This window comes from Ochotona curzoniae, unplaced genomic scaffold (genome assembly GCF_017591425.1).
Source record: "Ochotona curzoniae isolate NIBS_2020 unplaced genomic scaffold, NIBS_Ocur_1.0 contig_4501, whole genome shotgun sequence".
NCBI classification, from domain to species: Eukaryota; Metazoa; Chordata; class Mammalia; order Lagomorpha; family Ochotonidae; genus Ochotona; species Ochotona curzoniae.
This window is the reverse complement of record NW_024466307.1, coordinates 7,364,003-7,390,703: the sequence shown is the minus strand read 5'-3', so window position 1 is coordinate 7,390,703 and position 26,701 is coordinate 7,364,003. Positions and strand designations below refer to the sequence as shown.

Sequence of the window (26,701 nt, the reverse complement as noted above, 5' to 3'; positions counted from 1 at the left end):
CAGGGGAAGAGCTCAAGTACTAAGATTTCTGTCACTCACATAGGAAATCCAGCTCAAGTCTTATCCTAGGTTCCTGGCTTTGACCTGGCCTTGCCCTGGCTATTGTGGGCATTTTGGTATTAAACAAGCAGATTAAGGATCTTTCTGTCTCTGCCTTCCCCTATCACTCTACTTCTCAAATAAAATCATGGAAAGTTTACTATTTAAATTTTTGAGACTTCAAGGCATTGAGGATTTTCTATTTTCAATCTGTAGGAGTTAACTGCTGTATAGATAGCGTGGATTATCAGAAACATGCATAAACTTCAATGCAGAAGTTCAATGGTGAATATCTAAATAATTGTCATTATAGGTAAACATTTAAGTTACAGGTTTGTAGCACTCATCTGTGATATTCTAGTTTTTACGTTAAAAAACTCCATTTGAAAATTTCACGATTCTCAAACCAAAGAGCTAAAGGGGCAATGCAACACTCCTGACAGGCATTCCAATTTGTACAAATGAGCCCTATGGCGTGGGTACTGAAGCACTATCCTTCCATGTTTTTGTTACGCATTTTGATTTAAATGTACATCCTCCTAGTCCTGTCAGAATCAGGTTACAGAGAGTCCTGTTCCCAGGTGTGGTGTTATGGATACCAAGCTGTTGCTTAACACAACACCTGTGAAGTGGTTAGCTCAAGGTCTCACCTTACGGAATGGGAAGCTAAGATGATTACGAGTCTAACATGTTAGGAAGAACTGATAAGGACAGTAGAGGAGCCTAATAAATTCCCCGGGCCAATAAGGAAGTCATTTACACCCAGCACAGAAGAACGGTGTGATTACTTATGTATGTTCCACAAGTATTTTTATGAAGTTTCAACAATAATCTTGACTAGCTTTGTATACACAGTGGACATGAAGGTCTTAGAAATGGAATTATAAGTCAGTCCAGTGGAAAAATGTTAAACTATTTTCTGTGAACTTTTCCTAGATCCTCTATTATTCAATTTAGAGTACCTAATATCTGAATCAGTAGGCAACATCAATTACTTTCAATAGAATTGTTCATTCTTCGAAGTACATCAACTTTACAGCTAAATGCTATGGATCCATTTGTTAGACTCACTCAGCTCCAGCAAGTTAGCAGACTGTCAGGAGCTTCCTCTGGGTCTCACAGGTGGGTACAGGGGACAGAAAACACACCTGTACTGACAACACACTTCTTTCTCAGGGGCATAAGCAGGAAGCTAACTTCAAGGGCAGCAGCCAGTATTCATGCCAGTGCTCCCACAGGATTCCAGATTCACAGGCAGAGGTTTAACCTGCCACTGCACCAGCCCCCACTTGCTATCACTCCTACAAGCTCCTTAAGGTCATTCAGTGAACTCCAAAGAGTCAAGCCATTGCAATTCCTATTTGAAACTACCGATTCTAGTCAGTTTCTGGAGATTTATCAGATAAGCCCAGTCCAAAACATATTCACCAACAATAAACTGTTTAATTCCAAGATCTCCCGATCTCACTACTTACCTCTGGTATACAAGCTCCAGTGAAACCAAACAAGCCATTGGCATTGTCGCTTTTTTGGATTATTAATCGTGCTGTAGCATTTTCTTCAGAAATGCGAGCTCCCCCATATGCAGAGACCAGCCTGAGAATAAAGGATTCCTCTCCTTCCTCTTCATTGTCATCTCGTGCAGAAACAATGAAGGATTTGTTGGTCTCTCCCTGTCTGAATTCCAGATATCCAGAAACTGGGTGCAGGTCGCTCTTGGCCGGCTTGGCATGCAGTTCATACATTTCCTCTGACGTCAATTTCCGCTCATAGGCCCTGACATCCTGCATCAGTCCTGTGAACCTGTCACTGCCATTCACTCCTGCCCCAATTCTCAGAACTCCTGGACCTGGAATGGAAGGGGAACTGAAATGCTACACCGTTCACAAGTATCCCAGCCTGAATCAAACCTATGAACCTGCCGCTGCTGTCCACTCCTGCCCTGCGTCTCAATTCCCAGACCTGGGATGGAAAGGGAGCTGAAATGCCACGTTATTTGCAACTGTCCCAGCCTGTATCACAAGCGATTCAAGAAATGATTTTATTGAAAAAAATCTGTGGGTAAATACTGGTTCATAACCAGTATACAGATAGTAAAGGCTATCTTCAATTGTGAATTTCAAAACAGTGAACCCATTTAATCCAATCAGCACTGTGACTCAGCTATGTTGAAGGGACTGGTTATTATATTCAAACTACATGGTAACAGTAGCTTCCATTAGTATTTCAAAGATCAGTCTGGACAGAAAAGGTAGCAATTACATAATATACACAAAGATGTGTTTACATGAGGCCTTCAAAAAGTTTTATGGAAAAATGGAATTAAAAGCAACCATTATTGGGCCCAGCATAGTAACCTAGTTGCTGAAGTCCTCACTTTGCATGCACCAGGATCCTACATGGGCATCAGTTTACATCCCAGCTGCTCTACTTCCCATCCAGTTCCCTGCTTGTGGCCTGGGAAAACAGAATGGCCCCAAGGGTTTGGTATCCTGCACCCACATGGAAGACTTGAAGGAAGCTCCTGGCTCGGGATCAGCTCAACTCCAGCCATTATGGCCACTTGGGGAGTGAACCAATGGGCAGAAGTTCCTTCTGTCTCTCCTGAATTCACATGTGGTCTACATGGGCATGTATTTTTCAATTATGTACACATCATCAAAATGTTGATACTTCAAATTTCAACATCCAGGTTGTGAAGATGACACTCACCATCAGTAATAGCTTCTCCTTTCAGACTCCTGATTCCCCTAGGCACGGCATTTCCATCCAAGTAGAATTCAATGATGCCATCATCCAGGATAATCAGCAGGTGTAGCCAAACACTTTCTTCTAAATACTTCATGACTGTTGTTTTGGCAACATACGTAGTATTGGAACCCAAAGTTTTGTAGTGAAGGGAGAGTGTCACGTGGGACTCATTTGTTTGAATTTTTACACCATAGTAGAGGCTTCCATTACCATCATCCTTGGCTATAACAAACCCATTTGTGTTGGCATTAGGCAACACCCAAGCTGAAAAAGTAAAGCTGGTGATTGTTTTGTTCCTGGAAGGATGGTATTCTGGATTAACAGTGCCAAAGGCACCTGCCAGCCCACTGAAGTACAGTGCATGGGTTCCACTGTGGTGATGCCGCAGATGTGGTTGTGAGTGCACAGTGCTGGGGAAAAGCCCAACAAGCAAAAAGTCAATCATTGGCGGCAAGCCAGCAGGGAACTCACTGGAAAAGATTTCCCAACCTACTCGCACATCACCAAACACGCCCTGTTGCCTCAAAATGGTGAAGCTGGCCACATACGACATGTCGTCTTCAGAGAGAACATCCTCTGCCATTTCTCTCTCTAAGCACTCTGCATCCAAGATGAAAACGCCAAAAGGATCATCATTGAATGGAATCATTATTGTCACTTGAAGGTTACTCTCTGCTACCTGGCCCCCAGCATCCGGGGACCCACCTAGAAGAGAATGTGTCATGAGTGAGAAACCAGAATTTGAAATATTTGCTAGTCTAAGGCAAAGAAAGAGTAGTTTGGGTTTTTCTTTAAGCAGACAAGCTTCTGGATAATAATTTGTTGACTATAATGAATAACACTATCATTTTTAGAGATATAATGTCAAATACAACTGGTTTAACCTTAATATTCAAGTAGGTATATAAGAAGAGGGTATGACTCAGAGGCTTCATTTCTGCACTAAAGGTAAACAAGGACTGGTATTGTGTTATGCAGGTAATGCTACTGAGGTGCTGGCATCTCAGATACCAGCTGCAGTGTCAGTTTCTCCACTTCCAATCCAGCTCCCAGCTAATGCCCTCAGGAAAGCAGCTGCCAGCCCCAGTGTTTTGGGCCCATGTTCACTCATAGGACACTGCAATCAATTTCCTGGCTCCACATTGACTCAGCTCTGGCTGTTGCAGCCAGCTGGAGAGTGAGTCAGTAGAGTAAAGTGCGGTTCTCTTGCTCTTACTCTCTGGTTGACTTACAACTAAATCTTGAAAAAATAAGCAGTAATGGGAACCTTGATTGCTTAAACTGTAACAGCAAGACCAACTTGGGTATAACATTTATACCCAAAATGAGATAACATTTTTAATTTTCAAAAGCTTAATGGCTCTACTAAAGAGTTCAACAATCATGACTACAGTTCAAGAGGAAAACGGAAAAGGACCTGTCAGCAATCAAAGATACCGAACTCCCTTTCTATACATGTTAAAATAGAAACACCAAGCTTCAAACCAGCATAACTATTTCCGAACTTACATTAATGTTCTTAGATTTTCTTCCTGTAGCAAACGTGGCATATCCATTTGCAGTTTCAAAGATGGATATGAACTTGCACCCAAAAAATTGACCCAGTAAGATCAAATAAATGCAGAAAATAATGCTTCCATCCACAGAGGTATTTTGACATTTAAAAACCAGACCATGAAGTTGCATTCTTTATCATCAACTCCCACAGAATTCTAATTAGTACAGCATAAATAAAAACTGCTGGTAGCAAAGTAAAACTTGCAAACACAGCACCTGAGATGTTGACAAGCTTCAGAACGTAAAACTCGTTGAACTCAGGAATTTGGTCTGGCACAGCATGCAGAACTATGGGTTTTGCTCCCTCGCCATCCATGAAACTGACAGTCCCTGACGTTTCATAGAACTCTTGTCCAGGGAGCAAAACAGAACCATTATGAAACAGCTGCCAAGCCAAGGAAACATTGCCAAAGTGTCCTCGATGCCTCAAAATCCTGCGGAAAATCCAAAAATGTCAGTTGTGAACTCAACACTGATAAGTTTGTGCCATTACACATCAATTTTCTATCATCCATAAGTCAACCAACCAGCCAATTCTACTAAGCAACTGACAACTTTCACAGGAAGAAGCAGGACTTCAGATAATGAGAAGCAGTTGTGAAAGCCTTGGTCTTCAAAGTTCAAACCAGAAGGTAATTCTAAGCACAATGCAAACTGATGCCAGTGACAACTGGCCAACACTCCTCAAAAGGAAACAACGAGGCTGAGTAGTCACGTGTGACCTGACAGGAAGGATTTCCTAAAAATTTTAACGTTATTTCAATTTATCAGACCCAAAGGGGTAGGGATTCTAGTGAGGGTGGCAGCAAGAATTTATACTTTCAGCTAAGGAGTCTTGTATACGTGTTTAAAGACGTAACAAAGCTTGCAATCCATTCAGACCAAGTTTCCAAAGTTTTTCTTGAATAATATTTGCTTACTTTTTGATAGGTGAATTTCAAATGTTTACAGACCATTACATTTTGAAATGCCTTATGCAAATATACTTACCAAAATGCATTAGTCTTTCCTTCTTCTACTGCTTTATCTATGGGCTCCAGAGAGAACACACCATTGGGGTCGTCATTGGCTTCAATTATGACTGTGGCAATTCCATACTGATACACTACTGTGTCACCTGAATGTCAAACTGAGAAGTCAGCACAGAACAGCCAACACCATCCAATCCATACTTCTATGTTGAAAATCGGTTTGTAATTAACTTGAAACTTTCACTAAGAATTTCTTCAGTTAAGGACACAGAATTGCAAACTACTGTTCTTTTTTCCCTAAGTATACATACATGTAGTGATGTATATGCAGGCGTACAGACTTGCATTTGTGTACAAACACATACAGAGAAACGGAGAACACCTAAGTATCTTTAGTGTGCAATAGTGCCTGTTTTTGGAGGATGTTTAATTTTGTAGAAAGTACTTTACACTACCCTTCAAACTAAATATACACTACACTTTTCTTCACACTAGGAAGTGCTTCAAATAGCGTAAGTAAAAAGTAAGATGTTTCAAGTTTCTGAAGCAGATCTTTTCATAACAATAAAGTGCCACTCCTCGTATGTGAGTACTCCTGTCCATGTTAATTGCACTCACTAGCTCTGTCTTTAGGCAATAGGGTATGATTTGACCATAGGGAGAACTAAGCATAAAGGGCAGATGTGGAAAGGGAGGAAACTGCAATGATGTCTGTAGCAAATAGGAATAGAGTTTCTAGTGTCAATTTATGAGCTCCAACTTACAAAGACACAGAACTACAGACGACAACATGTGGTGTGGGTACGCATGCAACCACAGACATACTCTGTCTCCACACACTGAGGGCGCGGGAGCAGCCCGCCTTCAGGATCAGGACACACCTGCTGCCTGAGGCCTGGCTGCTCAACTACAACATTCATGGAAAGGAACAAAGGTTTCCTGCAGTAATAGCTGACTATAGGGTCATGAAGCAGAAAATGAGCTTAAACAACTTGCTGTGTTAGAAGTAGAACATGTTTAGAAGTTAACAGAAATGAATCTGAAAGAGAAAGACATCTCCAACAGGATACCTGGGTTTGACCAAGAGAATGCATCCTGATAGTAACAGGATGTTTAAGTATTGAGGATAAAACAAAATTTTATGGGTAATAAGATGTTTACATGGTTTCAAAATGCCTCCCTATAGGATGTTGATTAACTGCAAGAGGAAGAAAGTTCATTTAAGATATTTATCTCTTATACAAGAATTTTCTATTTGTGCCTCTCTGGGGAACAGTAAGTCCAGAGTAATGCCCAAGAAAACACCAGCATATGCATTTTATGACAAGCTTCACAGCCTTTCGTGACAGCAATGACACAAACCTTTGTAATCATGGACAGACAAAGCTTAGTGCTCCTTGGTGCCACCTCTGCAAGGCAGTACCAACCATTATCTTACTAAATGCACCAACTAAAATCACAACTTGGTAAAGAAACAAAATCCAGTCACCTGAGGAGTTGAAGAGGACAATGTAAAATGGCTCGTCTGTTTCAGGGATCCCGTCTTCATGAACGAATATGGACAGGTACTGCTCTCTGACTCCCACCTCAAAAAGGGCCTCTCCTTTTTCCACAGGAACAAAGTCACCTTCTCTTGCTGTAGCCTTCCCATCCCTAGTAACGTACTGAACAGTGCAGGCCTCGTCAAGGGATCCGTTTCTCAAGACAGTGAAGTTGGCACGCTCACCTTCTCGGACCTTCAGCACACGAGGTTCTGGAACATCCATGAAGAAGGAGCAGGTGAGCATCTCTGGTCCTGCCTATACATTTCCACAGAGTTCCCCTAACACCCTGTGTGGAGATTGTGGAGATGCGCCCCCAAAAACTAGATCACAATGCCTAGGACTGCAAATCTCAAACATTCTCAGCAGACTGAAAATGCTAGCAGACTCCCTGCTACGACTGCGGGAAAGACTTGCCAGCTCACGTGCCCGGGGAGGTGTGAGGCATCTTCATTATCTCCCTCTTAGTGGTTGTGGTGTGGCCTAAACATATCTGAGCAAAAAGTTCTGTTAAATTCCTTTTCTAATTAGATCTGTTTGTTCACTGGTGTCTTCCTGTAACTCACGTTTACTTATCCAGCTGCTCAGAGTCTGGTGATTGTTTCCCCTAACCCTTTGTGATCTATTGTTGGAGTAGTTTGTGTACCGTTGTTCAGTTAACTTGTAACTTACCAACCCACTTGCCCTGCAAAAATTGGTGTGAGAAGCCCAGAGAAATTCAAGGAAGTGTGCATTGGTTCATCTCGCCTGCGCACCCCCTGTGGCTCAAAGTTCTTAGTGTGGACATCACACCTCAAGTCCCAGACTCCACTAGAGGGACCACCAAGATCCCTGCCTGCCACAGGAACCACAGTTCCTGTGGAGTTGGGAAATCTATTCCCAATTTCCATGAGGCCCATTGCTGGTGTCACTGGTTTTCCTATCTCCGTGACACTGGAATCGACTGACAAATTGTAAACATAATGACAGTGAAGTGCGTAATACCAGAAATTCTCTGCCTGTTTCATATACCTCACCGCCAAGTTGAGACTAAGCTCTCTGACCATGGTCCCAGATAGCTTATGTCTTACTTTTGCTGTAACAGTTTACAGAAGGCTAAACAGACTTATTCATTAAATCCATACTGACCAAAGGCTAAGGCAATCAATACAGTCTCAGGGCGTTAGATTCCTAGTACAGAGAAAGTTGACCAAAAGGGTTTAATTAAAAATTAAGTTCCATCAATGAAATAAAAATATGCCTTTGGTTGGCAAAGGATAGTCTTAAGGAATGCATTAAAGTGACCAAAACCAAGGCATCTATTGAACACACACATTAAGCACCAGTTATTACAGTGAGGCACTATCCACTAAGTACATTACATAGCCCTGAGACAGCTGCAATATGGATCCAAAGAAAGTACATATGGAAGATTTTCCTGTACAAAGCAGGAAAATGCCTCAAAACTAGAAAAGAACAAATACAGCCCATGGTGATCCTACAATCATTTTTTGCTTCAGAATAATGTTAGAAATATTTTCCTCAAACTTTAGACAGAACAATCACTCAATCACAAAAGTCCATTTAAGCACTAACTGCACCTTGTTGACAACATTCAACTGGACATTTTTATAAATCAATGTATTGCTTGCAAGAGACATCAACTCAGGCAGATAAGACAGTAATCCTACCTGCAAAATAAACGGGGTCATCGTTTCTTTGAATCCTCAGAGTAGCAGCTGTTTCATTGCCCAGTTTAGCTCCTCCAGTGGCATTTAGTAAGATAATGGTAAATTCCTCCATTTCCTCTGGAATCTTTCAGGAAACATTACGCGTAAGTCAGGTAATTCATATGGGAATTTAGATTACGAAATCCCAAATCATTTTTTAAAGATGGTCCCATAAATAGGACTCATGTCCACTTTCATTTTAGAGGTGGAGCCTCCCTAAGACCCCATGTTCCCTCCTCCTACTCCAAGGCTGCTTTGTATCCAAATAGCTGCATTCATCTCATCATAAGATAACAGAAATGCAGATAATTTCCCCTAAATAGGCCCCAAACAGCTAAACCACGCATCTCATATTACTTCTGTAAGAAAATGGGAAACATGTTGGTCAGAGGATAGAAACTTAGGGTCAGTCTCAAAGGCTTCTCACAACCTCCATTAAGCTTTCATCTGAATACATGGTAGAGGCCTCACACGTGTGTCCCGTCAGGTGACAGCACCCCACATCCCTGATCTGCAAACTAATGCCGGTGTCAGCTGGTCCTCTGCTCCCTTGAAGCCAAACAGAAAGGCTAGGGCTTTGCCCCATGAGGGAGCATAGTCAGGCTCGTAGCAGCTCTGAGCATCCCCTCAGCTCCTCTTTTCCATCCCTAGGAATACAAGCCCATGTGGAAGTGAGAATGTCGTGGCCCAGAATTCTGAGTGTTCCCTAGGGCACCTTGGGCACAGCTGTGTCTTCAGAGGCCTCCTTGCAAGCTGAGAGCCTCTCGAACACCCTGAACCACAGACAGTCCTCCCAGTTCAACACACCTTCATGGGAGCCCAAGCAGCAACAGTGCCGTGTTGGCTTAGACAGTCACTGTTTTGCCAAAGTTCTTCCTTACACTCACATCATGAAACAATTGAGTCTCAGAAAAGTTCACGGAAAATGTATTCTCAAAAAATGCTGGATTTCCAGGTATATTTTTTCCTAATAAACTTTATGCATTTCTATCAATGTTTCATGCATTTTCTATTAATAAACTTGAAATCACTCATGTTTAGTGTTACTAGTTAATTAAAATTATTGAGCATCTACAAATACAGAGACCTACATGAGCCCTACATACCTCATCTGGGAGGGAGTATATGGTGATATTTTTCGAAAACTCCTGTTCTCCAAAGAAAACGATTCCTTGTACGGGAGACACGTCTTGTGTGAATTCTGGACTAACAATCCACAACACACTAACATTCCCAAAGTTGCCTCGATTTCTTACCACACCATAAACAGCTGCAAAACAGAAACATGTGAAATACATGTAAGTAAACTTAATTTGTAAAGAAAATGTTCAAGCAAAAATACCAATTGCTCATACCCTCCAAAGTTATATATTAGCCCAATTGTCCTTCTTTACAGAAGATTTTATATCACAGTTTAGTATTTTCATTCATGTTCATTTTATTTATAAGTCAGAAAGCTTTTCCACCTGTTGGTTCATTCTCCAAATTCCAACAGTAGTGAATGCTGAGTCAAGCCAAAAACCAGTAACTCAGTCTGGGTCCCCCATGTCAGACACAGCGACCCAAGCTCTCAAGCCATCACCTGCTGCCTTCCAGGACATATGTTACCAGGAAGCTGGAATTGGACATGAAGCTAGAAATGGAATCTTGGCACTCATCTACAGGATGTGGAGTGCCAAGCAATCACATTCTTCAGCACTGTACCCAACACCCAGCCCTTGGTTGGGCATTCCACTAGTCGCCCTACAGAGGACACAGGAGAGCAACTTGCTAGGTGAGTCATCAAGGGGCATCTCCCACAGGCAGCTGGCAGGTGGAGGGGTGCCTTGACTCACACTCACAGGAGGAACTTTAACACAGCCACTGCTGCTCTACCAGAATTCTCATTGCCTGCAACAAGTCCCTAATCCATCAGCTGTATTTCTTCCCATTTGACTGGACTCATTCCCAAGGGTCTGAGCCACACTGTGCATGATTACTGAAATCAAAAGGTAACAAAAGCCATCAACACTATCACAACACTACCCAAAAAATAAAATAGCAACCTTACGTATGATTTTTAAAAAGATCCATTTCTGTACTACAGATCATTTTTAAGAACAGGGAACTGAAAGACGTGACTGAAGTAACAGATTCAGAAAGCAGTAACATCTTTTTCAGAAACAGAACCTAAGAATCTGATAAATTACCACTGAAGACAGTGTCTCCTTTGCTCTCCTTTATGGTGGCTTCCGGGCCACTGGAGACAAACTCTATCAGCCCATGAGGATCGTCATTTTTCAGGATTGTAATGTTGACGACAGTGGCACTTCCCAGTCTGCTTTCACGTTCACCGTGACTGCTCAGGACCACCCAGTAGTGTTCATCCAACTGCATCGAAGACCAGAAAAAAATAAAGATACAAAGTAGACAATTTCACAAGAACAAAATATATCAACACAAGCATACAGGTATTCACCTTTTCTAAAACAGATAATTCATACAGTTTCACTCTCAAGAGGGATACTGAATGTAAGTCCAAAGAGAAAAACTGAGTAAGACTACCCCGAAATGGTAAACTCGGCCTTTTTGTTGTTATCATTTAAACTAAGAAAGGCAAGTAAAATAATATCAATATGCAAGCTATATATGCAAAGGTGGGTAAATGTGGTAGAACTAGTCCCATGAACTTCAATTTCCTTGGAAAAAGCAATCTTACTGCAAGCCTTGATTTTAAAATCAGTATTGAAAGTTCAACTAATACACATATGTCCTAGCACTTAACGTGAAGCTCAAAGATGAGCAGTGATAACAGAATGTGTGGTGTGCTTTAGGCAACACACAGCATCACACTTAAAATGATTGCTTTTGTCCTCAAATGTGTTCCTTATTCCCTCTTCCTTTTCTGCATCTTATGGCTCATGTTTAGAACATGCATGTCCCATTATATGCCAGACATCAACCTCATGCCAACGCACATGACAAAGGAAATTGCATACCTCCGGGATGCCATCCAGCCTTGTCAGCAAGGTGATGACAATCTCCTGTTCCCCAGACTTGAACTCGAGCACCCCTGTGTTCCCATAGAACTCGCTGCTATCCCTTGGCTCCACATGGTAGCGCAGGAACTGCTTCACCAGGGAGCCCCTGGCCCGTGTGATGCGCAGCTCCACAGAATCCCCTTCCTTCAAAAACCAAACACACGCAACCCATACAAGTTCAGTTCTCCTGAGACCACGCTGTTGGAACTGTGCGCACCCATGACCCAGAGCGTTCTGTCACACCCACCTTAACAGAATAGGGTCCCCGAGAAGCAGGAGAAAACTCAAAAACTCCCCCTGGGTCATCGTTCTCCAAAATGATTAGGTCACGGCTTGTGTACCCTGACTTCAGCACTTGGTTTTCCACATTAACCCTAGAGAAGTCAAAAAATACATCACTTTAAAACCTTCCAGATAGTGCAAAGGCAGGCAATTAGGGAAGACCCCGCAGTAGAGTTAGCAGTCTCCAGATAATTAATAGAACAGGACAATATAAATTTCTGAATTCATTACACAATTTGAGTGAAGCCAAACACCGCCTATGCACACAAATACCATCACTTTCGTTTTCACTATTTTGTAAGATCAAAACTTACAGATTGACACCAGTTTTAGAAGAACTTCAAACATGTAGTTCGAAAATATTTAAATAAGGCTATTTCACAGATTCATTTTAAGAAGTATGTACAACTGACCATGGGCACTCAAGTAACTATTTAGGAAAATCACATTAAAGTAAAAGCAACTGTGATTCGGGCTCAGGAAGACTTCGTGGCTTTCAAATGCTTTGAGATTTATTGGAAAGGCAGATTTACAGAGAGGGGGACACAGAGAAAGAGCTTTCCTCTACTGGTTCACCCCCCACTTGCCCACACCAGCCAGAGCAAAGCCGAGCCAAAGCCCAGAATCTCTTCTGCGTCTCACACACGAGTTCAGGGTCCCAACGCTTTGGGCCATGCTCTGCTGCTTCCCAGGCCACAAACAGGGAGCTGGATGAAAAGTGGAGCAGCTAAGACATGAACTGTCACTCCTATGGGATCCTAGGATACATGTAAGGTAAGGATTTAGCCACTAGGCAATCACGCCAGGCCCTCAAATCCTTTCTATTCACTTCAATTTACATTAAGTGAATAGTTTTTTCCCTTTCATTGGGAAGAAAATGTAGGACAGATGAGGGAGGAAAACTTAATGCATTTGAGACTCAGGACACATTCTAATAATTCTTGTGTGTCAAGAAATATTCAAATGCTTTTATACCTGGTTTTATGCTCCTTGTCTAATTAGGATGATCAAAGAAGCTGCTCAAGGAACTGAAGAGCCACTCACTCCCGATCCTCTAAGTGTGAAACAAAATACCCCACATAGACCCTACAAACAGCCAGGAAACCCAGGCAATGCACTTAAAAGTTGGGGAAGGGCAGCTTTCTTTCCACATGGTCTGAGTTAGCAGCCTTCCCGAGCTTTCAGCAGTCTGACACCCAGGACCTGGCTCACTGGAAGCCACACAAGAGACAGTCCAAGAACTGGGACAACTATCACGTTGTCAAAACCGTCTTATCTTTTTCACGGAAAATCTGCGCATGTTACATTTATGCCAATATTTTCATTAGTTTAAATTCCCTATGTGTCGGGGCTACTGCAGTGGTGTAGCGAGCTAACCCTTCACCTGCTGGCATTGGCATCCCATATGGGCTCCAGTTCATGTCCCAGATGCTCTACTTCCAATTCAGCTCGCTGCTTGTGGCCTGGGAATACAGTGGAGGATATCCCAAAACCTTGGGACCCTGTGCCCCCGTGGGAGACTCAGAAGAAGCTCCTGGCTCCTGATCAGCTCAGCTCTGGCCATTGGGGCCAATTGGGGAGTGAATCGGGATGCAAGACCTGTGTTAAATCTGCCTTTCAAATAAAGATAAAATCTTTAATATTTCCTATGTGTAAGATGGATGATAATACTAGATCAAAATGCAAAATTAAATACATCTTGAGCATTGAAAAATTGCTTTGTCTTTCTTAAAATGTTTTATGTAAAATACAGTTTTTGAAAGTTCTGTATGCAACACAGATATAAGCACAAAATTGGTAGGATACATTCAGAAAACCAATGGAAGTCTTAAGATTACTGAGAGCTAGGAGGCTTAATAGAAGATGTTGGCAATCCGCAGTGTGGTGTAGCAAGTTAAGCTAACATTTGCAGTTCCAGCATCCCTGTCAGAGCAAAAGCTCAAGTCCGATCTATTTTACTTCTGACCTAGCTCCCTGCTAATGCACGGGAGAATGCAGCACAAATTGCCTCTGATACCTACGTGGGAGATCCAGGCACAGCTCCTAGCTCCTGGCTTCAATCCAGTCCAGCCCTGGCTGTTGAGATCTTTTGGAGATTAAAACAGCAGATTGAAACCTGTCTCTCCAACAGATCTTTTAAAACAAAGACTTGGGGTAAACTTTTCAGAATACTTGCCTTCGAGCTCATGTGAAAACTCCAAGAAAAATCAGATCTTTAAATTCAAAATGTGATTGTATTAACAATTAAAAAAAAACACTTTTCCTATACTTAAGGAAGAAAGATTTCTCATTTTACTAGCTCACTCCCTAAATGGCCCAAGAAAAGCCAAGAGCCCAGAACTTCACAAGTCTCCCACACAGCTGACAAGATCAAGCATTTGAGCCATCATCTGTGGCACCCAAGATGATTAGCTGGAAACTGAATGAGAAGCAGAGCAGCTGTGGGTTTAATTCACCTTCTTATTCAGCATATGGGATGTGGATGGTCCAGGAGTTAAACACCTGCCCCTCATCCTATAACTTTATCAAGTATTTTACAAACATCCATAATGTAAAACTCGCAAGCCCCAACATTAGTAAATCTCAGCTCCACACCCCCCATGGGCTGATATTTTCTCTTATCAGGAGAAAATTAACCTTCACACAAAGCATGCACAAGCAGATGGAACCCAATCCCCATAGTATCATGCACGGTACCCGCCTTGTCCCAAAGCAGCCCCTTGCAAAACTAAATGCTCAAACGCAAGACACTGCTTCATACACTTACCCAAAATACACGACAAACCTTTCCGTTTCTACCCTGTCAACACAAAGAATACTGCGGTGTGAACACTACTGGGAATTGAGACTGACAGGGCAAACACAAAGCTCACAGCTTTTTAGGTTTGTTTTCCTGCCAAGAGCAGAAACATGTACTTTATGGCAACTCTACACGCTGGGTCCTTTGCTACTGACAAATGCTAGGCAGGAGGTTCGGCAGCTCTGACTTCCGGAGTAGGACTCTGTGGGCCAGCTGTGCTCAAGAGCAGGTCTATTCCGGGAAGGCAAGGCCCTTTGCCTGCCAGCACCACACACGCTCCCAAACCAAAGCAGCTAAGCAAATCTCATTCAACCCTGCTTGTAATCACTTGGCTTTCATTAAGCTTTAAAAGATGCAAACCTCCATCCTCAGATCTTGAGCCAGTTTACTCTTTGAGTTAGGAAAATCAAAGCTGTGTAAGCAGACACATTTGCATCATTCATGGGCTGCACCGGAATAGACTAAGCAAACCGTGAGGCATTGTGATAGCTTGTTAGTACAAATGTTACTTACAACCTAAACACTCCCCCAAACCTTTTCTCATCCTCACATATCCTTGAAAACACACATGCCAACTTGTGCAGTTCTCCTGCTTTGCCTTTTATGTCAAAGCTACCACTTAAGATGAGGTTGTGTATCACACTTATTTCCCTGAAATAAACCGGCATAATTAAAATTTTCAATTTTCCAAATGTGAACTGTGCAAAGTTCTCAAACCAGATATCTAATCTGTATCAATTATAATTAGGACTGTAAAGGATTTTCATGTAAATTGATTTTCACCCTTAAAAATAAGCACAGTAGTGTTTACTTTTAGAAAATCTTTTCTGAAAAACTGGAAGTTGGAAATCTTCAGAACATCAAGTACCAACTGATAAATGTCAAATTTTATTGCAAAAGCAGCCATTATACCTGTGTAATTTAAGTCTCTGGAAAACGAGAATTTAGGCAACATTGGAAATCCATGGTGGAAAGGAAATACCATTTTACAAAGGCAAATACATTCTGGTTAGCCCCAGAAAGATAGTTCTTTCCATGTTGGAGATAAAGCCAGAGGATTTCTTCCTTCAACCCATTAGTTGGACTTGTCACTATATTTTTTAATATGAAAAAAAAAACACTGGCTGTGTTTCAGATCTGAAACATGAATCTCCCTTATAGTGCTTCTTCCCAGGGAATCAGGGTGCAGGGCCACTGGAAGGTAAAATGCATCATCTAACCAGTCATCAACACACCGCACAGGGTCCACAAGCCAGCCTAACAGCACTATTTCCATGACAGTATTTTATAGGATTAAGGATTCTACTTCCTTCTTCCTTATCCATTCTGCCCGCTGACCCCACTACAGCTTTTTCATTTATAAAAGCAAACAGGATTTAAAACAACTGAAGTATACCAGTGTCACTGCATAAACTTTAAGTTATTACCTGTCTAAAGAAAGCGTCACCATTTCATCCATCTCTGGTATGTCATCCCCTTTCACGGTAATGTTGATGGTCGTGTCACTTTGGCCAGATAAGAACAAAACAGAGCCACTAAAGGGACATATATCTTCTTTATTGACACCTTTTGAGTTAAAACCAGAAGGTTTCAAACTCCAGTAGACAGTAGCCTGGCCATCAGTTCCATCCCGATGCAAGGGGATATGCACCTTCAACAAGGAAAGACACAATCATTTCTGCTAACATGTGTACATGAATTTCATACACTGGTCAGTCAATGTATGTCCATTATTAATCGATGGATGTATATATTCCATAGAAAATTCAGTGACAAAACACAACTGAACAAGCCTCTTTAAACAGGACCATTTAAATATAACTATTTTTACCCATCTTGCTAGTTATAAAATGATTCATACTCAAAAATATGGTTAGCTCAACATTTGTCTTTATATATTTTAAAAGCCAAATCACGAGAAACATGATTTTGCTGAAGACTGCTTCCAGACATTTCTGAAAAGAAATGATCACAAGAAATTAACCTTTGTGATTAAATCAGGTAATGTAAAATGCTTCCTGCAGTGGAAGGAGGCGAAATAGGACATCATTTCCAACTAAGACAATCCAATGAGGGACAGCATCTGCATTACCTTAGGAAAGGGACTCTGCCTAGTTCACAATTCCCTCCCCAGAAAGAAAGCGAACAGTCCCTATTTGGCATGTCTGGTGAGCAGAAGACAGGTGAAGAACAGCATCCAGGAAAGCACCCATCCCATCCCTTATACCAGCTAAATCAATGCCAACAGTCATAGTAATTCTGGAACAAATTCTATTCAGTTGTGCTCAACTGTGATATACTTCATATTTAACAGAAAACAAAATCACAAGCAATTATGAATTTAAGAAACAGATGAGCTGGTGCTGTGTTGTGATGACATCAGGTTAAGCCACTGCAGGCAACCAATTGAGGAGGTTTGTGTCCCTTCTGTTCCATTTCCGATCCAGCTCTGACCTATTAGCCTGAAAAAAGCAGAAAACAGCCCAAGTACCTGGGTCGCCGAACCCACGTGGGAGAATTGGCAAAGCTAAGGCAAGAGTCATGCAGAGATAGTTGGGCTTACTGAAAAATTCACCCGATGTGAAAACGGCACAAGTAAGATGCGTTGGAACATGCTTTTCCATGGAAGTCTGTGCGTACCAAAGAATCATCCATACCAAATTTTTAAAAATCCTAAAATTCAGTATTACTCAGCAACTTCACCACATCATGTTCGCTATGAAGCACAGGATCCAAGACAGCCCGTTGAGCTGCACCCAGGGAAGTCTAACTCAGTGCTGAAACTGAGCAAATGAACAGCACCTGGGGTACTACCTCTTGGCCACTGAAAATGTTATTGCCATGTCAGACATCATAGCACTGTGCAAATCAGCCACAAAGTATTGTCTCACTATTGATAATCAATGCTCATTTTATTCTCAGAGTTGAAAAATCACTCAATTTCTTGCATCAGATTATACCTGAGGACTTGATGTCAATGGTGAAGCTTTTTCACTATCAGCTAGCTCTAAATGCTAACCCCATCAAAAAATACCTATAGTAGTTACTTGAGGGTCATTACAAATCAGTAAGGAATTGCCCACTTACCACTTCTGCAGCAGAATCTTCTGGTTCATGCAGAATGATCGGAAGATTGCTAATAAAGCCTATTTCTCCATTTGCAATGGCTGGACTGACCAGAAGAGAAATATTTCTGATTTCTCCAAATCTAGGACTGATGGATGGGACTGGGGGAACAATGTTCACCAATTCTACAGTTTCCAACTGCAATAAAGAACAAAAGCAGTACTAATTGATAGCACAGAAACTAACCATTGTGATATCTTAACAGGATGAGATGACAAACACGATGGAAGTCACTACTAAAACTCATTCCCTCTGCTCTTTCATACCACACCTTTTGAGCCTCCCAACACTAGCTTCCTAAACCCTTTCTACACTTCAATTGCTGTCTCCCAAGGTCCTTAAATCTTCCATCTCTACTTTCACGTATCCTCAAATCTCCTCTAAGCTTAGAACCATTTACCATCGAGTCTCAACAGCATACACATTACCGAACATCCGAAGTGGATACCCATGCCTCTGTTCCCCACTGCCACCACCTGCTTTTCCTCCCCGTTTACACTGAACCCCTTGATTTCAAAGCCACACATCAGCATCAAAGTGTTGACCAATTCTCTTGCTCTACTCCACTGATCACACATCCTATCAACTGACCACCCTCTTCTCTGTCAGACAGAATTCACCATCAGAAGCCCATTCAGATCTCCTACGGCAACTTAATGTGTCTTCATGTGTAAAGAAACCCAATGTGCATGTGACATGTGCAATTCTGATTTAAAAAATAGTCACCTCATGCACCCACAAGAGAACGCCCCCTTTAGCATCCCGCAATTTAAAATGCTGCCACCATTAAATCAGTTACATTTCCTTCCTCTGCCATCAAATCCTCTTGGTTTTTACACCTCTGTACTCCAACGCTACCCTAATTTATTCCCTTTAACAAGTGTTAAATGAATGGCTACACTGTGAGGTCTTTGCTTGTCCACTGAATGCAGTTTGGAATCCATACTACTAACAGCTTTCTAGCCAGTCCAGGATCAGCAAAGAGCAGGCATCACTATCCTTTAAAAACAAGAAAAACTTGAGAAGTCAAAAATAAATCCTCATTCATTTAGGATGAAGTAAAAATAGGAAATTCTGACATACGCGATCTTAGAATTTGCCTTAACAGGAATTCCTTGTAATTAGTTTGATTAAAACTTTGCAGGTTTTCAAAAGGTTAGAAGTTCAACACAAGGACAATCATTTGTTATAGCAGTCAGGGCACTGCATCCCAATGGATGCCTGGGTTGGAATTCCAGCTGAGCTTTCCATCCCAGCTTGCTGCTACTACAAAACCAACCAACTAGGGCCTCATGCCACCAGATTCTTTCAGGGGTGATGCTAAAGAACTCGCTCTTAGTGCAGCACTACAGTGAGATGTCCCCTACATAATAACCAGTCACACATCCCACGTGGGCCATCCATAGGCCCCTTGTCCAAGAGCTCTCTTTAGATGCACGGACAGGATTGCATGGGCAGGGGCTCAGCTAAAACAAGGCCAGAATTTCCACGATGAAGAGTCCAGCCCAACAAGTGCTAGGTGAGCCACACCATGGTTCTGTGAAACTCAATACCATGAAGCTGTAAGAGCAGTGCTTCTCCAAGGTTCAGAGGAGGTTACATGAGGAGAAAGCATTGGTCTCTTCACACTTCTGACCAGCAGCCAGGTAGCTCAAACATACCTCTGAAGTTATGAGGCAATTATTTTAACCTAGAAACTCCTACCCAACTATTAGTGAGTATAGATCTCAGTGTTGGCTGCTCAAGAACTCAGAAAATTTGTTTGTGATTATTCTATGCCTACATGCTTAGAAGTAGATATACTGCAATAAAACTGAAGGAGCAAATGATGAGATGAAAGAATTTCAAGAATTCTAGATTTAAAAAAATATATACAATATGAAAGAGCACAGGATGCTCAATTCAATGATCAGATGTGGAAGATGCAGAAAAAAATTTAGCAACTCCACAGAATGCAATCACCAATCAAAGTCCAAGCATCTAAAAAAGGTTAAATGTAGCAGGATTTACAAAACTTAAAGGAATACAGCACTTATTCTGGCACATTCTTCAGTGGCCAACGTATTAACAGATCTTAGCCATCAATCCATTCCTACTCCAATTCTTGATTACTTTGTTCATATTATCAGAATCTGATCAGTATAATTCACTGCTTTCTAATTTTCAGATTCAGCCAATATCCAATGCAAGGAAACATAACAGTAGCCCAAGTGAAAAACAGGTAGTTTCCAATCTAATGTTTTTCTTAATGGAAGTCAAGATGAACAAGTGACAAGGTAGAATGGTATAAGAAGTCTTATTTTCTATTAACAACTGCAGGTATTTATCTACAGTTAATACTGAACGTATTTCTAAGTGTAAAACATAGGAACTGCTCTACTTCTCTTTACTTCTGAAATGTCTCTCCTGTAATCTGTATTTTGAAAAACATGAACTCCGCAGTCCCATTTCTACACATTTTCCTCAACTCAAGAGAACAATGGATTTTCTCACACCTTACCATAAGTAACTTCTAAATAATGTCATCCAGTTTAGTCCAACCTGCATTTCATGGCAGTGTTCTGTTAACACTACTTAATTAAAACATTCACTCTAATAGAACCCTGTGGAGAATAGTCTTCTTGGACTAATTGAAACAAAATCCACTACACAGATGAATGCAAAACAATGTCCAAATACTCTTTAGTTAACCACTTCATGCAGTCTATACCACAAGCGAGATTTTCATCATTAAATACCTGGATGAGGAAATGGGCCCCATTTTGAAGGAATGCATCATTTCGTATCTGAATTTTGGTAGTGACGTGTGTTTTCTGTTCTGGGAACAGAAGGCTGCTGCTTCTGGAGACATTTAAGATACCATCTTTGGCTCGCGAGGGGTCCAGGACCCCAGCAGGTATGTAAAGCGCAGAATAAAGCAGCCTCACATCACCTTTCCTTCCTCCCAGTCTTGCAAAACTCAAGGATAGATGTCGTTCCCCTGGGCTGCTTTCAACCTTCTGGTTTTCCATAGGCAAAAATGCTATGAGGCCATAAACATCATCACTATCCTGAATGTAGAACAAAAGCTGTAGAAAAAAGAATAAAATGTTCAAGTGCAGAATGCTCACAATGATGAACAAACCCAAACCATTTCCTGGGCTACTCGGATATTCTTCATAGGTCATGTCTAGATGTGACCATTTATATACTTAAGTAAAGGGTAACTAAAGATTAATAAAAAGATTTAAGAACACTCTTGTATCACAGTTTGGGGTACTATTTGGTGAGCAATATGTATTTGCAGAAAATACTGAAAAGACAATGAAGACTCCTCAGGTTAGCGTTCATTCTATAACATCAACCTAACAGGTTTGTGATGACTCAGTTCTTTCTTCTACAGCACAATAGTAGTCCCAATATTAAAGCACAAAGATATCTACCTCAGCTGGTTCGCTCACTTCGGCACCTCCTTGTATTGTGTGAGGCAGAATCTGAAGCAGGTAAGCCTCTGCCTCTTCCGGAAGATCATCATCTACAACAGTTAGAGGAATGGATGCCAGCAGCTGCCCTTGTGCAAAATGGAGAACTCCAGAACTTGGGCTAATGTCAGCCAACACCAACGAGGGGTCGCTGCTGTTTCTTGTCAACACCCAGCTCACAGAAACATTCCCGTGGGTGCCACCATTTCTAACCACCGTTATGTCTTCAAATCTAGGATATTTGGAAGAGATTGTCATAGGATCCATTCTATTCCCCAACATCCATTAGCAAAAGCAAAGCCCAGATCACCAAGAACAACAACTTCCAATATGAAAGCTTATGGATGTGCCCCCAGAAAAATCAACTATGATTTCATTTACTTAATCAAATCTCAAATATGGAAACAGTGAATCATGGAAGACAAAATGACATTTACACATTGAACAGTCCAGCACCATGCTCAGGGCTGTGAAACTCAATCTTGGGACAACACATCAAGTGCAGCAACAGGCCTAAAAGAAGTCATACATACCTTGATGTTTTATCCTCATCAATTATAACCGGCCCTTCATACAAGTTGCTGTTGAACGAAAGAACTCCGTAAGGTTTGTCATTTGCCTTAATTGTGACTTGTAGAACAGAAGGGGCTGTTAGCACTGCATTTCCCTTTAAAGTATCCCTTAGTAACATAATGTGAAATGATTCTGCAATCTCTGGAATAGTGTCATCCACTATTTGAAATTTCAGGTATGATTCGTGAGTCAGAGGCGGAAAGACAATAATTGTGTCTGGCTGCAAATCAATGAAGTCCACATTCTGCTTGGCATATGCTGTGGAATTCCCAGTAACAATCGCATAACTGATGCAAACTTCTTCCTCATCAGACCCGATCAGGTTTCCACTGTTGTCCTTCCCACGAGCCACTGGGATGACCAGGATGTGTTCTTCCTCAGGCACCAGGTAAACACTCTGAAGGAATCTCACAGGGCTGTCATTTTTCTGAATAATGATCTCAAGTGAATTCCTAGAGGTGTTGATCTCCGCTCCTCCTTCTACGCTTTTCAGCTGAATTAAAAATACCTCATCATTTTCTGGTATCTGTCAACATAACACAAACAATAGTCAAAATACCTGCACATAAACTCCTCTATAAAAACTTGTTGTCTTCCAACAATTCCATAGACATGATCAAATAGATTTGCTAGTTCAGTTACAATATTTCCCAATTTTAACACTATTGTTTAGATAGAAAAGCTAATAAAGCAGAAGTATGGAAAAGTAAAAACATAAGCACAATGTCTCTCAATCTTAATCAGACTTTAGGTAACACAGTAAAATGGGGGCAAGTGCTGTGACACATCACATTAAGCTGTTACTTGCAAGTCAGCATTTCAGAGTGTCAGGTTGAGTCCCTACTGTTCCACTCCCAATCCTGTTCCCTGATCAATAGCCTGGGAAATCAGTTAAGTATGGTCCCCACTCCCTGGACTGACACCCACATCCGAGATGCAAAACCAGCTCCTGGCGCCAGCCTGGGTTAGCCCCTCGCTACTGCAGCTGGGGAGTGAAGCAATGCACTATAAAAATCCCTAACTCTGCTTTCCAATCAATCTGCAAGAAAAGACTACACAGTAAAACAGACATAAGTGTGTGTTTTGTCAGTTGGTAGGTGATAGGTACCGTTCATGCTATGATATGTCGAAATATAATATACAATACATGAAAATTGTTTTCACACTAAGATGGTTTTGCCAACCAATAAACCTTGGAAAGATTTTTACAACCCCGGAACAAAGCCAACAACTTCTCACAACTATCAAACCTGCAAGGAAACCCCTCAAAACACTCTTCCCTACATCAAGGTCTCTAAGGCGTCAAGTGATCATGTTCCATCCCTGGGTGCTCATGTAGTTCGATAGCAAGAAGCCAACTCCTCTCTCCTCCCCTGTGGACACAGCAAAAATAAGCCTAAAAACATGCCCTACCCAACTTCCTTCATACCCAAACTTTTCCACCCCAAAGGTCCACATGGGCATGCATCCTTCAACTATGCAAACAATATTAAGAAAATAGGTATTTTTAAAATATTTTCAGCCATGTGGATTATTCTTGCTTTCCTGCACATGGTTTTTCAATCATCGTTAAGTGACTTGACTCCCTTGCAGTACATGATGCCTCTGGAGACAAAACGCTGACACTGACGTGGAGCTATTGTAACTATATGGAAATCCTAGGGTTGATCTCCATTTGGGGGCCCACATAGCCTTGCATATTAAGCTGCTGCCTGCAGAGTAGGCATCCCACATTTATGCCAGTTCACTCCTGGTTATACTTCTGAGCCAGCTCCCTGCTGATGAGCAGCGAAAAGCAACAGAAGATACTTCAAGCATCTGGGTGCCTGCTCTCCATGTGAGAAACCCAGATGAAGCGTGTGGATCTCTCATCTCAGTATTTCTTTAAAAATATGTAAATGCCCATTGCGCTCACTTGGGGAGTGAATCATCGGACGGAAGATCTTCCTCTGTCTCTCCTCTCTGCATATCTGTCTTTCCAATAAAAAAATAATAAAAATAAATCTTTAAAATTATGTAAATGCTTAAAACTAACCATTTTGCAAGGCCCACTGCAGTAGCCTAGTGGTTGAAGTCCTCACCTTGCATCCACTGGGATCCCATATGGGTGCCGGTTTACATCATGAATGCCCCACTTACCCCTCATCCCAGCTCCCTGATTGTGACCTGGGAAAGCAGATGATGGCCCAAAGCCTTGGGACCCTGTACCCATGTGGAGACCAGGAAGAAGTTCCTGGTTCCACTGTGGATCAGCTCAACTCCAGCTGTTGCAGCCACTTGGATAGTGAACCAGCAGATGGAATATCTTTGTCTCTCCTCTCTGGAAGTCCGACTTTCCAATAAAAACAAATCTTTAAAAATACATAAACCCATTTTGCTCTTTTAGTTTCCATTCAACAAATTCTATTTTGTGAAGTGTAAAAAGCTTTCATCATCCTCAATAGCATCTATGGTCATACCATCCTGAACGTGCTTGATCTCATCTAATTTCTGAAGCTAAGCAGGGTCAGGCCTGGTTAATACTTGGATGGGAGATCCTCAATAGCAACATAAAAGATAAATCTACCTATTTCAAAACATTTAGATACGATTTCGTTGAAATTTCCTAAATTTAAGTGCATAATAAAGGTTTCCCCTGATTAAGTTTTCAGTCTTTCTGGGATCACAACAAATTTTTAGCTTGAAAAACCAGATGAACTATCCAGACTTCTGAATGCTACCAAATGCTTCCATTTCCAAGCCCTACTCCCAGAGAAATGTTCCTTCGGTATTTGTCTTTTAAACTGGTACTCTAAAACAGAATGCTTATATTATTGGTTAGATTTTCACTTTTTACATTTTTGTATGTTTTAACAAGCTATCCCCCCAAATCAACAGTCATTTATAGCTAAAGATACAACATTGGACAAAAGAATTACATTCCTGAATAATTAAGAGTAGTGATGACATCTTAATGATTGCTGTAGTATAAGAGTGCCTGAGCCCTTGCCTCACTCAAAGATTCAACCGTAACCCACCTGATCATCAAGGACCATCAAGGTAAGAAGTACGGTGGCTTCCCCAGGCGGGAAGGTAATATTTCCTCTCACTGGACTCAAGTCTTCTTCAGGAAGGTTTGGGCCACCTTCCACCTGTGAAGCACATCACACCAACAATAAAAACCGAGGATTTCAAATGCCGAGAAAGCATTGCTCTCACATCTGCTGAAATAATCTGAAGCTTGTTCAAAGAGCAAGATTTATACAAACATATAGTTAAGTCTGACCTAATAGTCAAGACATTTTTATGGAGCTTGAGCATAACTATTATACTGCCTACAAGGTCACTAAGGTGCCATTTTTCCCCCTCAATCGTTATAATAAAAATTGTATAACTTTCTTGATTGGAAGGGTATCAAGCTAAGCAACCCCCTGGGCCCAGCACAATAGCCTAGTTGCTAAATTATTGCCTTACATCCACCAGGATCCCGTATCAGTGCTGGTTCTAATCCCAGCAGCACTGCTTCCCTTCCAGCTCCCTGCCTGTGGCCTGGGAAAGCAGCAGAGCACGGCCCAAAGCCTTGGGACTCTGCACCCACGTGGGAGACCCGGATGAAGCTCTAGCTCCTGATCCAATCAGCTCAGTTCTGGCCAGTGGGGCCACCTAGAGAGGGAACCAGTGCATGGAAAATAGTTCTGCTTCTCTTCTATATGTATCTGCCTTTCCAATGAAAAAAAAAACAAACTAAGTGGAATCAAATGCCAGCTCTACTGCTGCCTATAATTTAAACAAGTTATTTAGCAACCCTGAGCACCATTTCCCAGATCTTTACTGTGAGCAGAAGAATTTCCATCTCACAGTCTGGTGGTAAAGGAGTAATACAAGTCATCTTCAGGAAGCATGGCGCAATCCTCTGAGCCTGGCCTCTCAGAAGTATGCAGGACATTACAGCAAACTTCCAGCCACATGGACCTTACAGCTAAAGGGAAGAAATGATCAAGAAACAGGCATGTGTCCAAAGATCCCTTTCACTGGTACGATAACAGAGTAAGAACTTTCTAATATTTGAAAATGAATCATGGTCATGTTCTGGATCTTGTAACAAAAAATAAGTGGAAAATTTAGATGTAAATCTCAAGGAACAAAGTGGCGACAGCACGTAAGCCACTACGTGTGTCAATCCTTCATCAGGGTGCTGGTTAAAGTAGGTCTGGGCTGCTCCACTTTTAGTCCAGCTTCCAACAGATGCACCTCAGAAAGCAGCAGAGGAGAACTCAAGTCCTTGGGCCCCTGGTACACATGTAGTGGACTCAAATGAAGCTCCTGAACCCCAGAGCTTTAGCCTGGTCCATGCCCAGCCCCTGCAGTCATTTAGGGAATGAAACAGTAGTTGGAAGATCTAATTCTGCCTTTCAAAGCAGGATTTTAAAAGATCAACATGGTGCACAGCACATGATCAATAAGCAATCATACAGACAGGTATGGCTTACACGCTGGGAAATGCACCACGCTGACTACCTGTGATGACACACAGATCTCAGAGGTAACTGCTGCCAATGTCCACTAAGAGCACTGAATGAAGTGGGGAGTTCAAATGCATAAAGGCATGCTAAATACACTTTATGGAAACCTAAATAATCCATAGGTATTTTTCATATTTCCCCCAGAAAAAGTTGATCATGAAGATTCTATGGATTTTATACTGCATCTAGACAAAGTGATATGCTGCATTCCATGTAAGCAAAACACATGCAGTCAGCAAGGAAAATTTTTAACTACTAACCTTCATAGTTAAAGATAGCTTTGCGAGCAATGAAACCTACATCATCTCAGGGCTATCAAAACCACACAAGTGACACTCTCAGAACACTCTTCTCCATACCAGGAGCTGA

The 26,701-nt window shown here is 41.6% G+C and overlaps 1 protein-coding gene across 1 annotated transcript in view; it reads right to left on the bottom strand.

The window, feature by feature from the left end:
• The window catches only part of ADGRV1 (adhesion G protein-coupled receptor V1), a 366,107-nt gene that overhangs the window by 317,752 nt on the left and 21,654 nt on the right, over positions 1–26,701 (bottom strand). The window contains exons 6-21 of the mRNA XM_040985862.1: positions 24,848–24,961; positions 21,791–22,356; positions 21,219–21,489; positions 20,535–20,864; positions 17,758–17,934; positions 16,098–16,321; positions 11,836–11,962; positions 11,547–11,732; positions 10,758–10,938; positions 9,675–9,838; positions 8,530–8,653; positions 6,808–7,071; positions 5,338–5,464; positions 4,564–4,781; positions 2,752–3,495; positions 1,515–1,888 (exon numbers count right to left, since the gene is read on the bottom strand). Of these exons, the coding sequence (XP_040841796.1) occupies positions 1,515–1,888; positions 2,752–3,495; positions 4,564–4,781; positions 5,338–5,464; positions 6,808–7,071; positions 8,530–8,653; positions 9,675–9,838; positions 10,758–10,938; positions 11,547–11,732; positions 11,836–11,962; positions 16,098–16,321; positions 17,758–17,934; positions 20,535–20,864; positions 21,219–21,489; positions 21,791–22,356; positions 24,848–24,961 (4,191 nt within the window). The remainder of the gene's footprint in view (positions 1–1,514; positions 1,889–2,751; positions 3,496–4,563; positions 4,782–5,337; positions 5,465–6,807; positions 7,072–8,529; positions 8,654–9,674; positions 9,839–10,757; positions 10,939–11,546; positions 11,733–11,835; positions 11,963–16,097; positions 16,322–17,757; positions 17,935–20,534; positions 20,865–21,218; positions 21,490–21,790; positions 22,357–24,847; positions 24,962–26,701) is intronic.